Consider the following 15,350-nt stretch of genomic DNA (forward strand, 5'->3'; position numbering starts at 1 on the left):
ACATTTGGACTTGCCAAAGTTAGAAAAATACCTATACTTTACTGCCCTATTATACCTTCTTTTCTGGGAAATGGATAGGATAAGTTTTTTTAAAGGAAGCCTTTAAAATCATTGAATTACAGCCAAATTTACAGGTATCTCTTGTAAACTACTTCTAATTTTCTATTGAAAACGTCAATATTCACATGTACGCCACAACTGCACATGCATTTCCGTGATTTTAAGCGATTCAGTTTCTTTTGCGCAGGCATTTTGTTGATTCATAAAGGCACAGTTTGGGTTTTTATGGCTGACTGGCGTGGTCGTGATGTGATCAAAGCTTGGAAACATGTTTGGCATGTCATTATGATACTTTTGCCAGAGTCAGGTGCATGAATGTATTATGGTACCGATCAGTGTCCATTTGTAGTAGGTCCATGCCCCAACAAAGCGGTATTCGCCATATAAGGGAGTTTACAGATACAATCTGCGCATGGGCAGATAAAGGTCATTTGTACCAAAAAGGTAAAACCCACAGAGATGAATACTGGATATGCGCTCATGAAAGTTATGTAACATTATTCATTTATGCACCAACGGTACATTCTATGATACGCAGGTGGAAGTATTCTTTTCAAGAGGGCAAACAAAAGGTATTCATGAAGCACATCTAGGACTTTGGCAGTTATTATTCTAATATGCTCAAAGTGGAACTTCTCCATGACTTGTGTAAAAAATCTGTGGATATTTGGGGTCATGTGTACCATGTGCTATCTGTAAACTCCCTTATTGTGCCCAACTCGAACTGGATTGGCCAAATAATCAAATGGCTCTGATGGCTCCGGTCATTATAGTCGAGTGGCCAAATAGGTAGGACTTTAGCACACCGGGTACCCATTTACACCTGGGTGGTTTTAGTGGCAAATGTGGATAAATGTCTCACCGAAGGAAGTCAGTGCTGGTCTGGGATTCGAACTCTCAACATTTTATTTGAAGTCAAGTGAATGAACCGCTATAATACCACATCACCTCCATTTAATCAATAAATAATCCAGGGCCCTAGCTCATAGAACAGAATCAAAAAATAAAAAGTTCTTTGTCGTATTCTTTATGTTTTAGAGCATGGGTGTCGATACTTACGTAATACCTATTCATCAGGGGGGGATGAATGAATAGATCATCCCCCCTGATGAATAGGTATCAGTTACGGATCGACACCCATGTTTTAGAGGCTTCCTTGGTTATGTCAGTGAATGGAAAATCCCACCATATGCTCTTAGATACTTGAACTTAAAGCGCAAAATTAAGTGGTGTGTTTGTCGATTTCCTAAGGGCGCTTGATATATCCTGTTCTCGAAAGGTGATCCTTGTTAATCCTCTTACAAACATCAGCCTGCTGGTGGCTTTTGACCTTCAGATTTGTCTCAGAAAAAGTGTTCTAGCGGAGTCTGCTTCCCAAGTCTAACCGAAAAATCCCAAAGAAGATAAAATGGCGAGAACCGCGAGTGAAATCGGCACAGTACATCTGGAACGGGTCGAAGGTGTTAGCTAAAGTATCAGCGAAGAGCTTATCATCAACCGACTTTGAATTGGCGACTTCATCTTTCCAGCAGCGTGTATCACCCATCGCCATCTTAACATCATAATGATGTTCGTGGGTTATCTAGTAGTGTGCTTCTTAGCAACAGCGGTGAACGCTCAGACTAGTAAGTCAGAAGATAATATTGATTCAATTATCCTTATGATCAAAATGGTGTATCTATAAATTGTATTTCTTCTTTTGTTTCAAGTAAGGGTGTAGATTTGTCCTCGGCAATAATCGAGAGAAAGGAGCTGAAGCATCTTGTCTGAATATCAAATAGTTTGAGCAGAGGAGGATATTTTGAATGTATGTGTGTATGTATATGTGTGAGCGTGCATGTGTGTTTGTATCATGTTATTTTAAAGTTTTTAAACTGAATAATTTATGTGTAGTTTGTTTTTCTTTTTAAGGCCCCACCACAAGCAATTTGCTTCTAAGGGTGTCCTTTACCGTATTATGTTTACTATGTTACTCATTTGTATGTACATGTTTCATTTTATGGTTAAATAAACTTTACTCTACTTACTATCCTGTTTCTAAATTTGAGAGGGAGCAAAGCGAGCAAGAAAAGAACACACGCTTAACTACGCTAAAAAAGTTATGTAGTACTGAATCCATTGTTTTAATTTACAATGGCGCGATAACATACAATGGTTACATTATTCTGACATTTTGCTTCAATATGAGGATATCCGAGCACCTCAACGTCTGAAACCATTCTGTTTTCTTAATTATGTGAGTGAGCGAAGCGAGTGAGCCAAATGAAACGATACTTCATTATCTTTTCAATCTTATTTTATCACCCAAAACACGTTAAATAAAATGATTATGAAATTGTTTATTTTCTTGCACCTTGCTGCCCTTATAATTTAGAGCATGTTCCGGCACCTAGCAGAGGTGACGATTGCCCAAATATCGGAAATGTTAATGTCCGGGGGGGGGGGGGGGGGTTCTAAGCGAAGAAATGGTGCATTTTAATGAATGAAAATCTTCGCGGATTCGAGGATAATTTAGATTTGGCTTTTATACCAAGGTTTGAAAAACGACAAGTAGCTGGAATGTTCCCAAGGTGTGCAGAATGTGCGCGGTAATGTATAGAATTGTGTAATTGAATCAAAATGTGTCAAAGATAATGTTGGGTGTCCGGACACATAAAATCTTCTCCTTTGCCTTCGGATGTAACGGAAATATTCATCAAATAGCACTAACCATCATGAATATATTTTGTCCTTTCATGATATTGTCCAACATAAGTCTCAGAAGATTTATTAAATATTGCATGTGTTCTAAATTCATCAGAATGCTGTTTTAATTCAACTGTCCGGATACACAATCTGTCGGGAAAGCGCTTTGGTTGGTTAACTTACAAAGTGCTGAACTCAACTGCGATTAATCACCATCATTATTGTAATCATTATTATTATCGTAGTCGAGTGGTTTAAGCACTTGACTTGAAATTTAAAGGTCGTGGTTCGATCCCCGACACGCGCTAATGTCCTTTGGCAAGGCATTAATCTTTATTTGCCACACTCGAACCAGGTGAGGTAAATGGGTACCTTGCAGGAATCAATTCCTTCAAATGTTTGAACAAATGGGAAATTTGTCCGGGGCTATATCAGAGACATTACCGATTCATCATATTTTGAAATCCCCATACGTATAGTATTTCAACTTTCAAAAATTAAGCACTCTCTTAATTTTTTTGTTCGATTTCGTTTAAACTTTCACCAGTCTGCTTTAATAAAAAATTATAGTCTGCTTTCTTTTATAGTTGTTTGCTATTTATGTTGGATTTCCCCTTAATTGCCGTTTATTGCATATTACATAACGTCTCTATCCGATTCCAATGGAGTTGAATAATTACCCCAGCTTAATTTATAGACCAGTTCTGGTCATGCGATTGCATTGTGAAAGAAACGGTGTGGAATTGATCAAAACAGGTCGATCATCTAGCATATAAGTATTGGTGTGTACTACAAGGTTCTAGAATCATCAAAATGATTAAAAAAACTGGCCCAGTCTTGGTAAAGTTACAAGCACTGTACACAGAAAGATGATTATGGGACTACGCGATATCTATCCAGGCCGGATCGATATGATAATTTACCAAATATATTAATTAGTAGGCGGTTTCCCGGCAAAATTTGTATCATCATGATCATGTATTAGTCAAAACATATTCTTTCACACGATTGGTAATAAGAGCTTTCATTTCATTTTTTTTAAAGGGGGGCGTTTCCAAAACGGGTCTATACCTTTAAGCTTATAAGCATTATCGTCACCATCATCATGATAATTATTATTATTATGATTGATATTATTGTTCATGATAATGCATTATTATTAATGCTACTATACTATTATCATTATTATTATTATCATTATTTTTATTACTATTATTAATATTATTATTATTATTGTTATTGTTATCATCATTATTATTATTTTTGTTATCATTCTTGTTCATATTATTACTATTACTCTTTCGCATATTAGCTTTAGAAGTAAGACTAGTTGATGGAAGCGTTGCAAACGAAGGCAGAGTTGAGGTTTATTACGATGGAGCCTGGGGAACTGTCTGTGATGACTCGTGGGATGACACCGATGCTGGAGTTGTCTGCCGAAGTCTTGGATTCGCTTCTGGAACTGGGGTAGGAAACGCTGAATTCGGACAAGGTTCAGGGGATATCATCCTGGATGATGTATCATGTACCGGAACCGAAACAAGTCTTGGTGATTGTGATAATGCTGGTCTCGGTGTCCATAACTGTGGGCACTCTGAGGATGCTGGAGTACGCTGTTCAACAGGTAGAATGTTTGTCTAGACCTCCCATTTATTAATACTATATTCCTATAGCGCCGTACTCGAAAATAGTGATGTAAGATTTTACCATGGAGTTAGTAAAACTCCATGATTTTACAGCCCGTTGGAAAAATTTTAATGATTGGTTACAAATCTCCTTATTTTCGAGAATCACACAACGTACGGCATTAACAATATACTTTAAAATGTCTGTGATTTTTACTTTCTCTGCTCATGTATAATGTGTAAACCCTAGCATTCTAAATCAAACTATATCGCAAAACGTCACTGAAAGGAGACATCAATAAATTGTACAGCTGTGCAGTGTCAAACCTTGGCATCTTAACGGACAATTCAACCATTGTAACAAGTTCATTTGTTTGAAAGCAGAAAATTAAGAGAAACGGGAGGGCGAAAGATTGAATTAATCCCAGGTCATACATTAATAATTAAAAAAAAAAAATTAGTCATTTTTTGTGTTGGAACAAATGGAAAAGTTGTCCGGCGCTATATCAGTGAAATTACCGATTCATAATATTTCAAAGTTCCAATTCCTATAGTATTACCACTAACAAACATTCGCAACTCGCTTTATTTTTTGGTTCGATTTCGTTCAAACTTTGACCAGTCTTTTTCTTTAATTTTAGTCTGCTTTCTTCTATATTTCCAAATAAATGCCGTATATAGCATAATAAATAATGCTAACACGTCTCTATGCGATTCCAAAGGAGTTGGATAATTACCCCATCTTAAGCTTATAATCATCATCATCATAATGATCACCATCATCATTATCATTGTTATTACTTTTTTTTATTATTGCTACTACTAATGTAGCACAATGACCACTTAAACAACAGGTCGATAAAACTATGGTGTAGTTTAGGAAAGGATTTGTAAGATTTTCGATTGATTTATAAGGGGATTTGTTTATTTTTCAAAAGAAATTTCAGCACATATTAAATTATAAACAATAACAAATATTTGTGTGTGAAGTAGTTCGACTGCCTTACTAACACCGATTTCATCAAATGCGCTGTACTGTTCTGTTTCAGGTGTTCGTCTTTTCGATGGTATCACGCTAGGAGAAGGTAGGGTTGAGGTACTTTACAATGGAGAATGGGGAACTGTCTGTGATGACGGGTGGGACTTGACTGATGCCAACGTAGTCTGTGAGTCCCTTGGACTTGGTGCTGCAACAGATGCTTTCCAGTCGGCTTTCTTTGGTCAAGGCACAGGAACCATCGTTTTGGATGACGTCTCCTGCTCCGGTGACGAAACGAGTATCTTTGACTGTGGGAATGCGGGTCTTGGAATCCACAACTGTGGTCATTCAGAAGACGCAAGTGTACGATGTGAAAACGGAGGTATGAACATGGGCGTGTGCGGATTTCGCGATGAGGGGGGGGGGGGGGGGGGGGTGAAACATAAGGTTTTTGTTCCAAGAAGGTCAGAACCCTTCCAACCTTTGGGGCCTCCACCTCGAATGGACTTTCGACGGTTTCGTTGTAGCTCCAAAATGTAGCTACGTTAACTACCTGCATATACCCCAAACCACCAATTTAGTTTTTCGTTTTTGTTCTCATAAATATTTCATAATATTTCCAAAGGAAATGTTGAATAATTATTTTGTTAATTTCAGATCCACAGTTATTTTCACGACTTATTAAGCTTAAAATGGTAGCAGGGTAGGGTGATATTAGAGGGAACAGATCGATCAATTAAGAAGCTTAGAGATATACTGTAAAATTGTGGCAATGTAGATCATGGACGAGGCAAAAACGACTTATCAGCCCCCTTAATGATGGCTGGAAATGATATGGTTTCCACAGTTTTAAGTAAATCCGCATCAAAAAAGTGGCATGGGTGCGTAGCGAACTAATGACAAAATCTAGATTTTTTAATTTAGATTTGTTTGCATCTGCTTTTTTTGTTGATAGGGGCTCCAGAGCCCCCTCACATTTTTACCGTTTTAATACAGACAAGTCTGCTCTAATCCGATCAAATGAAACAATTTCAGTAGCTTATAACTGTAAGCTGTTATTGATAATAATTTCTATGATACAGGGCCCTCCATAGTTACGTCGTTGTTCTCTGCCGGTTTTCCTTGTCCTGTTTCTCTCCGTTTCATTTTTTTGTGAGTGTTTTTTTTATTACCTCCCTGTAACGATTTTTTCTTTTCTAATAATGACGTTAATAGAACACTGATGCTCTCCCTCATCTATCATTCTCTCTCTCTCTCTCTCTCCCTCCCTTCTCATTTTCTCTCCTCCTCTCTCTCTTTCACGAATAATGTATAGTACGACTGGTTGCTGGAAGCGATGCAAGCGAAGGAAGAGTTGAGGTTTATTACAATGGAGCCTGGGGAACTGTCTGTGATGATTCGTGGGATGACACCGATGCTGGAGTTGTCTGCCGAAGTCTTGGATTCGATTCTGGAACTGGGGTAGGAAGCGCTGAATTCGGACAAGGTTCAGGGGATATCCTCCTGGATGATGTATCATGTACCGGAACCGAAACAAGTCTTGGTGATTGTGATAATGCTGGTCTCGGTGTCCATAACTGTGTGCACTTTGAAGATGCCGGAGTCCGCTGTTCTCAGACAAATTTTGATGGTAAAATGTTCGTCTAAACATCCCATTTATTCTTAGAACTATCCACTCCAATTCACAGAGTATTTGGTGTAGCGCTCTTTACTTCCTTGTCTTGGAAACAACAACTGTGGAAACACGCGCGCCTAAGAATTCTGTGATTGGGGGTAATGGGGGGGGGGGGGGGTGGGAGGGGGCAAACATTCGAGAGGGCTCTCCTTTCAGGGGCAGTGTCGTAATGAGCAAAAATGTTTGGGGAGGCAGAAGAAAAATCTGCATCACCACCACTCTTATTTGTTACATACAAGTATTAACGATCAGGTAGAGCGTAGCGAGCGTAAATTGGCGTGGGGTCCAGAGGCTTTGCACCGTTGGGGCTCAAGGGGCGAGCCCCGAAAGCTCAGGTGTTTTAGGCATTTAATTATGGTCAGATAAGCGTATTTAGATCCCTTATTTGTGATACTGGCAGGTCACTTATTGGCATGGGGTCCAGAGGGACTAAGCCATATGAAGCTCAGGGATTGAGGTATTTAAATGCGGTCAGATGAGCATCCAGGGGCCCGCCTTAGGGCCTTGGTTGGGTCCAGGAGGAGGAGCCCCCGTATTATGCCACTGGCAGGTCACTGTTTTTTTTTCTTTCTCTCCTTCTTTCTTTTTCTCTTTAACGTACTTTTTTATAAGTGAAGGGGCTCGAGCCCGCCGTACCCCGCCGTTCTGCAGTCCCTGACCTGAAGATTAGTCATATTTGATTTTTTTAAAAAAGTAGTCTCTTTATTTTTTTTTGGATTTCGTTCAAACTTTCACCAGTCTGCTTTCTTATATAGTTGTTTGCTATTAATGTTGGATTTTCTTTGAATGCAATAATATCACATGCCATTCCAAAGGAGTTGGTTAATATTTGTGTGTGAAGTAGTTCGACTGCCTTACTAACACCGATTTCATCAAATGCGCTGTACTGTTCTGTTTCAGATGTTCGTCTTGTCGATGGTATCACTCTAGGAGAAGGTAGGGTTGAGGTACTCTTCGATGGAGAATGGGGAACTGTCTGTGATGACGGGTGGGACTTGACTGATGCCAACGTAGTCTGTGAGTCCCTTGGGCTTGGTGCTGCAACAGATGCTATCCAGTCTGCTTTCTTTGGTCAAGGCACAGGAACCATCGTTTTGGATGACGTCTCCTGCTCCGGTGACGAAACGAGTATCTTTGACTGTGGGAATGCGGGTCTTGGAATCCACAACTGTGGTCATTCAGAAGACTCAAGTGTAGTATGTGAAAACGGAGGTATGAACATGGGCGTGTGCGGATTTCGCGTTGAGGGGGGGGGGGGGGGGGGTGAAACATAAGGTTTTTGTTCCAAGAAGGTCAGAACCCTTCCAACCTTTGGGGCCTCCACCTCGAATGGACTTTCGACGGTTTCGTTGTAGCTCCAAAATGTAGCTACGTTAACTACCTGCATATACCCCAAACCACAAATTTAGTTTTTCCCTTTTGTTCTCATAAATATTTCATAATATTTCCCCCAAAAATGTTGAATAATTATTTTGTTAATTTCAGATCCACAGTTATTTTCACGACGTATTAAGCTTGAAATGGTAGCAGGTTAGGGTGATATTAGAGGGTACAGATCGATCAATTAAGAAGCTTAGAGATATACTGCAAAATTGTGGCAATGTAGATCATGGACGAGGCAAAAACGACTTATCCGCCCCCTTAATGATGGCTGGAAATAATATGGTTTCCACAGTTTTAAGTAAATCCGCATCAAAAAAGTGGCATGGGTGCGTAGCGAACTAATGACAAAATCTAGATTTTTTAATTTAGATTTTTTTTGCTTCTGCTTTTGTTGTTGATTGGGGCTCCAGGGCCCCCTTACATTTTTACCGTTTTAATACTGTCAAGTCTGATATTATCCGATCAAATGAAACGATTTCAGTAACTTATAACTGTAAGCTGTTATTGATAATAATTTCTATGATACAGGGCCCTCCATAGTTACGTCGTTGTTCTCTGCCGGTTTTCCTTGTCCTGTTTCTCTCCGTTTCAATTTTTTTGTGAGTGTTTTTTCTATTACCTCCCGGTAACAATTTTGTCTTCTCTAATGATGGCGTTAATAGAACTCTCTCTCTCTCTCCCTCATCTATCATTCTCTCTCTCTCTCTCTCTCTCTCTCCCTCCCTTCTCATTTTCTCTCCTCCTCTCTCTCTTTCACGAATAATGTATAGTACGACTGGTTGATGGAAGCGATGCAAGCGAAGGCAGAGTTGAGGTTTATTACAATGGAACCTGGGGAACTGTCTGTGATGACTCGTGGGATGACACCGATGCTGGAGTTGTCTGCCGAAGTCTCGGATTCGGTTCTGGAACTGGGGTAGGAAGGGCTGAATTCGGAGAAGGTTCAGGGGATATCCTCCTGGATGACGTATCATGTACTGGAACCGAACCCAATCTTGGTGATTGTGATAATGCTGGTTTCGGCGTCCATAACTGTGGGCACTTTGAAGATGCCGGAGTCCGATGTTCTGGGACAAATTTTGACGGTATAATATTTGTCTAAACATTCCATTTATTCTTAAAACTATCAACGCCAATTCACAGAGTATTTGGTGAAGCGCCCTTTACGTGCTGGTCTTAGAAACAACAACTGTGGAAACAGGCGCGCCGGAAGCAGTTTGGGATAGGGGGCTATGGGGGGGGGGGGGGAGGCAAACATTCCAGGGGCACAACTTTCAGGGGCAGTGTCGTAATGAGCAAACACATTTTTTTTTTTTTTTTTTTTTTTTTGGGGGGGGGGGGCAAAGTCTGCATCACCACCACTCTTATTTGTTACATGCAGGCCCCGCGGAACGTTTTTCAAAGTGAAGTATTATTATTGACGATCATGTAGAACGTAAATTAGCGTGGGGTCCAGAGGCTTTGCCCCGCTGGGGGTCAAGGCGCGGAGCCCCCGGAAGTTTAGGTGTTTTAGGCATTTAATTATGGTCAGATAAGCGTATTTAGATCCCTTATTTGTGATACTGGCAGGTCACTAATTGGCATGGGGTCCATGTGGACTAAGCCCTATGAAGCTCAGGGGTTTGAGGTATTTATATTTATATTTGTATTTGTATTGTGCAAATTGATCTATATGTATATAAATATGTGAATATGTTAAAATGTACCATCATACATTGTAAATATGAACGATTGAAAAAGGAAAAATAAATGAATTGACTTGAATTGAATTGAAAATTGAATTTAAATACGGTCAGATGAGCATCCAGGGGCCCGCGCTAGGGCCCTTTTTGGGGTCCAGGAGGAGGAGCCCCCGTATTATGCCACTGGCAGGTCACTGTTTTTTGTCTTACTTTCTCTCTTTCTTTCTTATGCTCTTAACAAACTTTTTTTAAAGTGAGGGGTGTTCGAGCCCCCAGAGCGCCGCCGTTCTACAGGTCCTGACATGAAGATTCTTCATATTTGTAGTTTCCAAAAACTCTGACTCTCTTTATTTTTGGATTTCGTTTAAACTTTCACCAGTCCGCTTCATCTTTGATTTTAGTCTGCTTTCTTATATTTGTTGTTTGCTATGAATGCTGGATTTCCCTTTGAATGCCATACATCGCACATTACATTATGATATAACGTCTCTATGCGATTCCAAAGGAGTTGGGTAATAACCACCACAAGGTCAGCGATTCGAGTCCTGTCGCGGCACTAATGTCCTTTGGCAAGACATTGATCTACATTTGCCACACTTAACCAAGGTGAGGTAAATGGGTACCTGGCAGGAATTAATTCTTTGAAATGCTAGAGCGCCGCAATGGCAGCACAGCTAAAGGAGGGGTAATAATCTCCAAGTTTGGAAGCGCTTAGTGATTCTAATAGGCGCTATATAACAACTGAGTATTATTATAATTATCATCATAATCATCACCATCGTCATTATTATTATTATTATTATTATTATTATTATGACTATTTTATTATTATAATTATTGCTATTATTATTATTATTATTATTATTATTATCATTGTTGTCATCATCATCATCATCATTATTATAATTATTTTAGTTAACATTTTTGTTCATTTTCTCTCCTCCTCTCTCTCTTTCACGAATAATGTGTAGTACGACTGGTTGATGGAAGCGATGCAAGCGAAGGCAGAGTTGAGGTTTATTACAATGGAGCCTGGGGAACTGTCTGTGATGACTCGTGGGATGACACCGATGCTGGAGTTGTCTGCCGAAGTCTTGGATTCGATTCTGGAACTGGGGTAGGAAGCGCTGAATTCGGAGAAGGTTCAGGGGATATCCTCCTGGATGATGTATCATGTACTGGAACCGAAACCAGTCTTGGTGATTGTGATAATGCTGGTTTCGGCGTCCATAACTGTTTCCACTTTGAAGATGCCGGAGTCCGCTGTTCTCAGGCAGTATCAGCAGGTATGTTGTTGATTTAATACTTTCCTATCTATTATTCACAGAATATTTGGTGAAGCACCTTTTCTTTGCTGGTTTCGGAAACAATCACTGTGGACATCATGAAGATACAAGCATGTGATGCCAAACTGGATGGATTCATATCCACTCCCAACGTGCACTGCCTGGAAAAAAATATTATCTAAAGATCATAACTGAGAGACCACGGGTGTGAGCAACCAGTGGCATGAATGGCCTGCCATAGTTAAGTCTAACTTAAATTCGATCTTAGTCTGTGTGAAACACTCTCCTGGACTGTTTGTCCATTCGTCATAGCGACGTTCCCGACCGATCACACATGCACCAGAGAATTACGCACGCAAGAGGATCATAATTATAGCACATTGAGAGAGGCAGTTGTGACTACGCGTATACAAGCGAGTGCGGTCATATATAGTTTAATCCATAGCATCTCAGAGTGTTGTTAATTTGTAAATGTATCAGTTTCCCTCCTCTAGTTAGCAACTCTCAACGTTATGTTTAACTCCTTCATAATTAGAAAAAGAATATGTTTATTAAATGAACCATAGTGAAAGGAGATTGAAAAATTAAATCCCAAAATTGCAAATTTGTAAGCACGAAAATAATGATTTTAGATTTTACACTTTACAAACTTTAGCGACTTGAATGATTAGTTACAATAAAATCGCTCTTATTCGAGAACCTCACTTCGTACTATTTTGAAAATGGCGGACTTTAAAATGTCTGTGATGTTTTGCTTTCTTTGCTCGTGTATAATGTGTAGATCCTAGCTTTCCAAATTTAAGGACATCGCAAAACGTCACTAAAAGGAGACATTAATGATACGGCTGTGGGTCAAATATTGACATCTTAAACTTAGGGCAATCCAACCCTCGTAATACCTTCATTTGTTTGAATGAAGAAAAATAAAAGAAACGGGATAGCGAAAGTTTGAAATAAATCTGTAATAAGAGAATTATGAATATTTGATATTTGAAATATGAGATCACTAAAGCTATGCGAATTGGCAATTTTATTGGTAAATAATTGACGTCGTGGACAGCTCTCTCGTTTATCGTGTATAAAAATATCACTCATTTATGTTTTTCTTCAAAGTAAATTCTTCTTTTATTTTCTTTGAAAAAGTAAATTCTTCTTTGGGGGCACTACTCAAAATATATTATCGATAGCTAATTGTAGGTCATCTAAGGAGAAAAGACCACCTCGAGTCATGCATTTTGAAAAAGATGTAATTTTAGTCATTCATTTTTGTGTGTTGGAACAAATGGGAAAGTTGTTCGGCGCTATATCACAGTGACATTATCGATTCATCCTATTTGAAGTTCCAATACGTATAGTCTTACAACTTTCAGAAATGTCTAATTTTCTTTTTGTTGTTGTTCGATTTCGTTCAAACTTTCACCAGTGTGTTTCTCTGATTTTAGTCTGCTTTCTTCTATAGTTGTTTGCTCTTAATGTTGGATTTCCCTTTAAATGCCGTATATCGCATTATGATATAACGTCCCAATGTGATTCCAAAGGAGCTGTAGAATTACCCTAGCTTAAGTTGATAATACTGATCATCATCATCATTATCACCATCATCGCTGTTATTTTAATATTATCACTATTGATAGTATTAATTATTATTAATATTATTTTTATTATCAGTATTGTCAATGAAAATATTATTATTATTGCTACTACTACAATTATTATCATTATTATCGTTATTATTATTATTGTTACCACTATTGTCGTCATCGTATCAACAATATCATTATTTATTGTTATTTTTTCGTATCATTAATATTATCTCTCTTTCGCATTATAACTGTAGAATTACGACTGGTTGATGGAACCTGCAACAGCGAAGGCAGAGTTGAGATTCTCTACGACGGAGTCTGGGGAACGATTTGTGATGACTTCTGGGATGACACCGATGCTGGAGTTGTCTGCAGAAGTCTTGGATACAGCTCGGGAACTGCGGTAGGAAGCGCTGAATTCGGACAAGGTTCAGGGCCTATCATATTCGACGATGTCGAGTGTACCGCTGGAGATACCGCTCTGGAGTATTGTCAGAGCAATGCTCCCTTCGAAAATAACTGCTCGCACTTCGAAGATGCCGGTGTCAGATGCACTGAGTGAAGGTAAATATACTAAGCATGACCGGGCACGATTCATAAAACCTATCATTAATACCAAGTTAAGATAACTGTTACAAGCTACATAAAGAACTATATCAGGGACCCGTTTCACAAAGCCTTTTTTCAATGACAAATTACAGAAATCAGTGACAAATCTGCTTATAACCAATCAGAAGCTAGGATTTCAGTAGCGTATAACAAAAACTGTCATTTGTCACTGATGACAAGTTTGTGAAATAGGGCCCTGATTGGCTGTCAGCGAATTTTTCATTGAAATTTGACACTTGTTATTGACGGTAAGTTTAATGAAACGAGGGGATAGGGGGAGGGGGCACAGCAGAGGGTACATTCCAATTCATCCAAATGTTAGGGTATATGTAGATATTAAATTCATAATTTAGACCTATTATTATTACTTTTTCTAGTTGTTGTTGTTGTTGTTGTTGTTGTCAGGGAATGCTTCAACCCAAACCAAACCTGGTTCCATTTTAGGGCCTTTTCATAGAACTTTCGGACTTACTTGTGCCGCCCCTTCTACTTCTCTATGATAAATCAGCGTAATCCATTCTTCTCATTCTCTGGTAGTTCTTTTCATCCATGACGTCATGGTGTGTGAAGGATGATAACAGTTTTTTTAGGACGTCTTGAAGTATATATCGCTAAAACCAAAAATATTTCTCATCATATGTCATTTTTATCATGCATTTTAACTTTTAAAATGGTAAATGAGTTATGTGAATGTTTTTAGAATCATTAACACCTGAAAATCATAGTAGCTTCTATTTCATTTGTATTCTTTTTAATTTTCAGACGATGCTGAGAGAACGTGTACACCTCGAGCGTTCCAGTGACCCGATAAAAAAAAAATTGCCACTCTCTTCCATCTGTACTCTTCTTCATGTTATCTATTATCAACGATTAACTCTTATATATCTATATTGCATTTGGTCAGCTGGTATTATAAAAACACATTGAGGTATAATGTTCACCATAGGTTTTAAAAATGCTAAAGTTGGCTTTGTGTAGTGCACAGCTGTCTCGTTTATTACCGGTTGCTCGTGCTTCTTATAATAATTGAAAAGTCACTATTCATAGAAGGTGTATGTTACGAAAGACGAAAAGATAGTACCTAGATAATTCCATAAACTGAATAAATATCAAGAAGTACAGAATGAAAACGAAATACGTCATATCACAATGATATTTTATAGGTATCACTCCAAGTAAAAATAAATAAATAAAAAAAAACCCAAACCAATCGAAATAACATATACATTGCTAAAATCAATGATAGTGATTAGTGGTAATGAAAGTCACATTTTCAAAGCCGATTTATTTCTGCCAAAAAATATACAGTCATTCTGTATTATAATGTCTTCAAGACACATATTATACAGAACTACGTATTATATGATGACATTTTTAAGTGTTTTCTTTAAAAGAAAATCCTAATCAAATCTAAAGTGGATGTAAATTAATTCTAATATTTCCCTACATTTATTAGATATTCAATCATCTTGGGGACGGAAATTTCGATATTGATCACCATGTATTTCAAATCGTAATTTTCTTGTATGATTTTGATAGATAATCAAAATTGGTGGGATAATGTGAAATAAAACTATTTAAATCGTAAAATCTGGGGGTCGTTCGTCGATATGCAAATGTTTTGTGTAAAACTGTTGGTGTTTTGGGTACAAAGAATTTGATAGTCAAATTGTTTTCACACCTCCCTTCAATTTGATTATGATTGGTGGTAGGGGTCTACTAACTGGATCCAAATTGAAATTATTCTCTGGTATCTTTGGGATTAAAATCTTTCTGCATTGCA

General features: G+C 38.3%; 1 protein-coding gene across 1 annotated transcript; it reads left to right on the plus strand.

Moving 5' to 3' along the window:
- Positions 1-1,478: 1,478 nt before the first annotated feature.
- Positions 1,479-15,350, plus strand: LOC754160 (deleted in malignant brain tumors 1 protein). The gene is made up of 9 exons (XM_030991907.1): positions 1,479-1,685; positions 4,058-4,369; positions 5,420-5,731; positions 6,665-6,979; positions 7,925-8,236; positions 9,178-9,492; positions 11,061-11,375; positions 13,213-13,522; positions 14,330-15,350. Exons 1-8 carry the CDS (start codon positions 1,625-1,627, stop codon positions 13,518-13,520), a joined length of 2,250 nt encoding a protein of 749 aa, XP_030847767.1. The 5' UTR covers positions 1,479-1,624; the 3' UTR covers positions 13,521-13,522; positions 14,330-15,350.

This window comes from Strongylocentrotus purpuratus, unplaced genomic scaffold, assembly GCF_000002235.5.
Source record: "Strongylocentrotus purpuratus isolate Spur 01 unplaced genomic scaffold, Spur_5.0 spur5_scaffold_2, whole genome shotgun sequence".
Classification (NCBI taxonomy): Eukaryota; Metazoa; Echinodermata; class Echinoidea; order Camarodonta; family Strongylocentrotidae; genus Strongylocentrotus; species Strongylocentrotus purpuratus.

Excerpts from the sequence above, each read along its gene's own strand:
- LOC754160 (XM_030991907.1), top strand. The coding sequence starts at position 1,625 with ATGATGTTCGTGGGTTATCTAGTAGTGTGCTTCTTAGCAACAGCGGTG. Across the intron at positions 6,980-7,924 it reads TTCTCAGACAAATTTTGATG|ATGTTCGTCTTGTCGATGGT; the intron begins GTAAAATGTTCG and ends GTTCTGTTTCAG. Across the intron at positions 8,237-9,177 it reads TGTAGTATGTGAAAACGGAG|TACGACTGGTTGATGGAAGC; the intron begins GTATGAACATGG and ends AATAATGTATAG.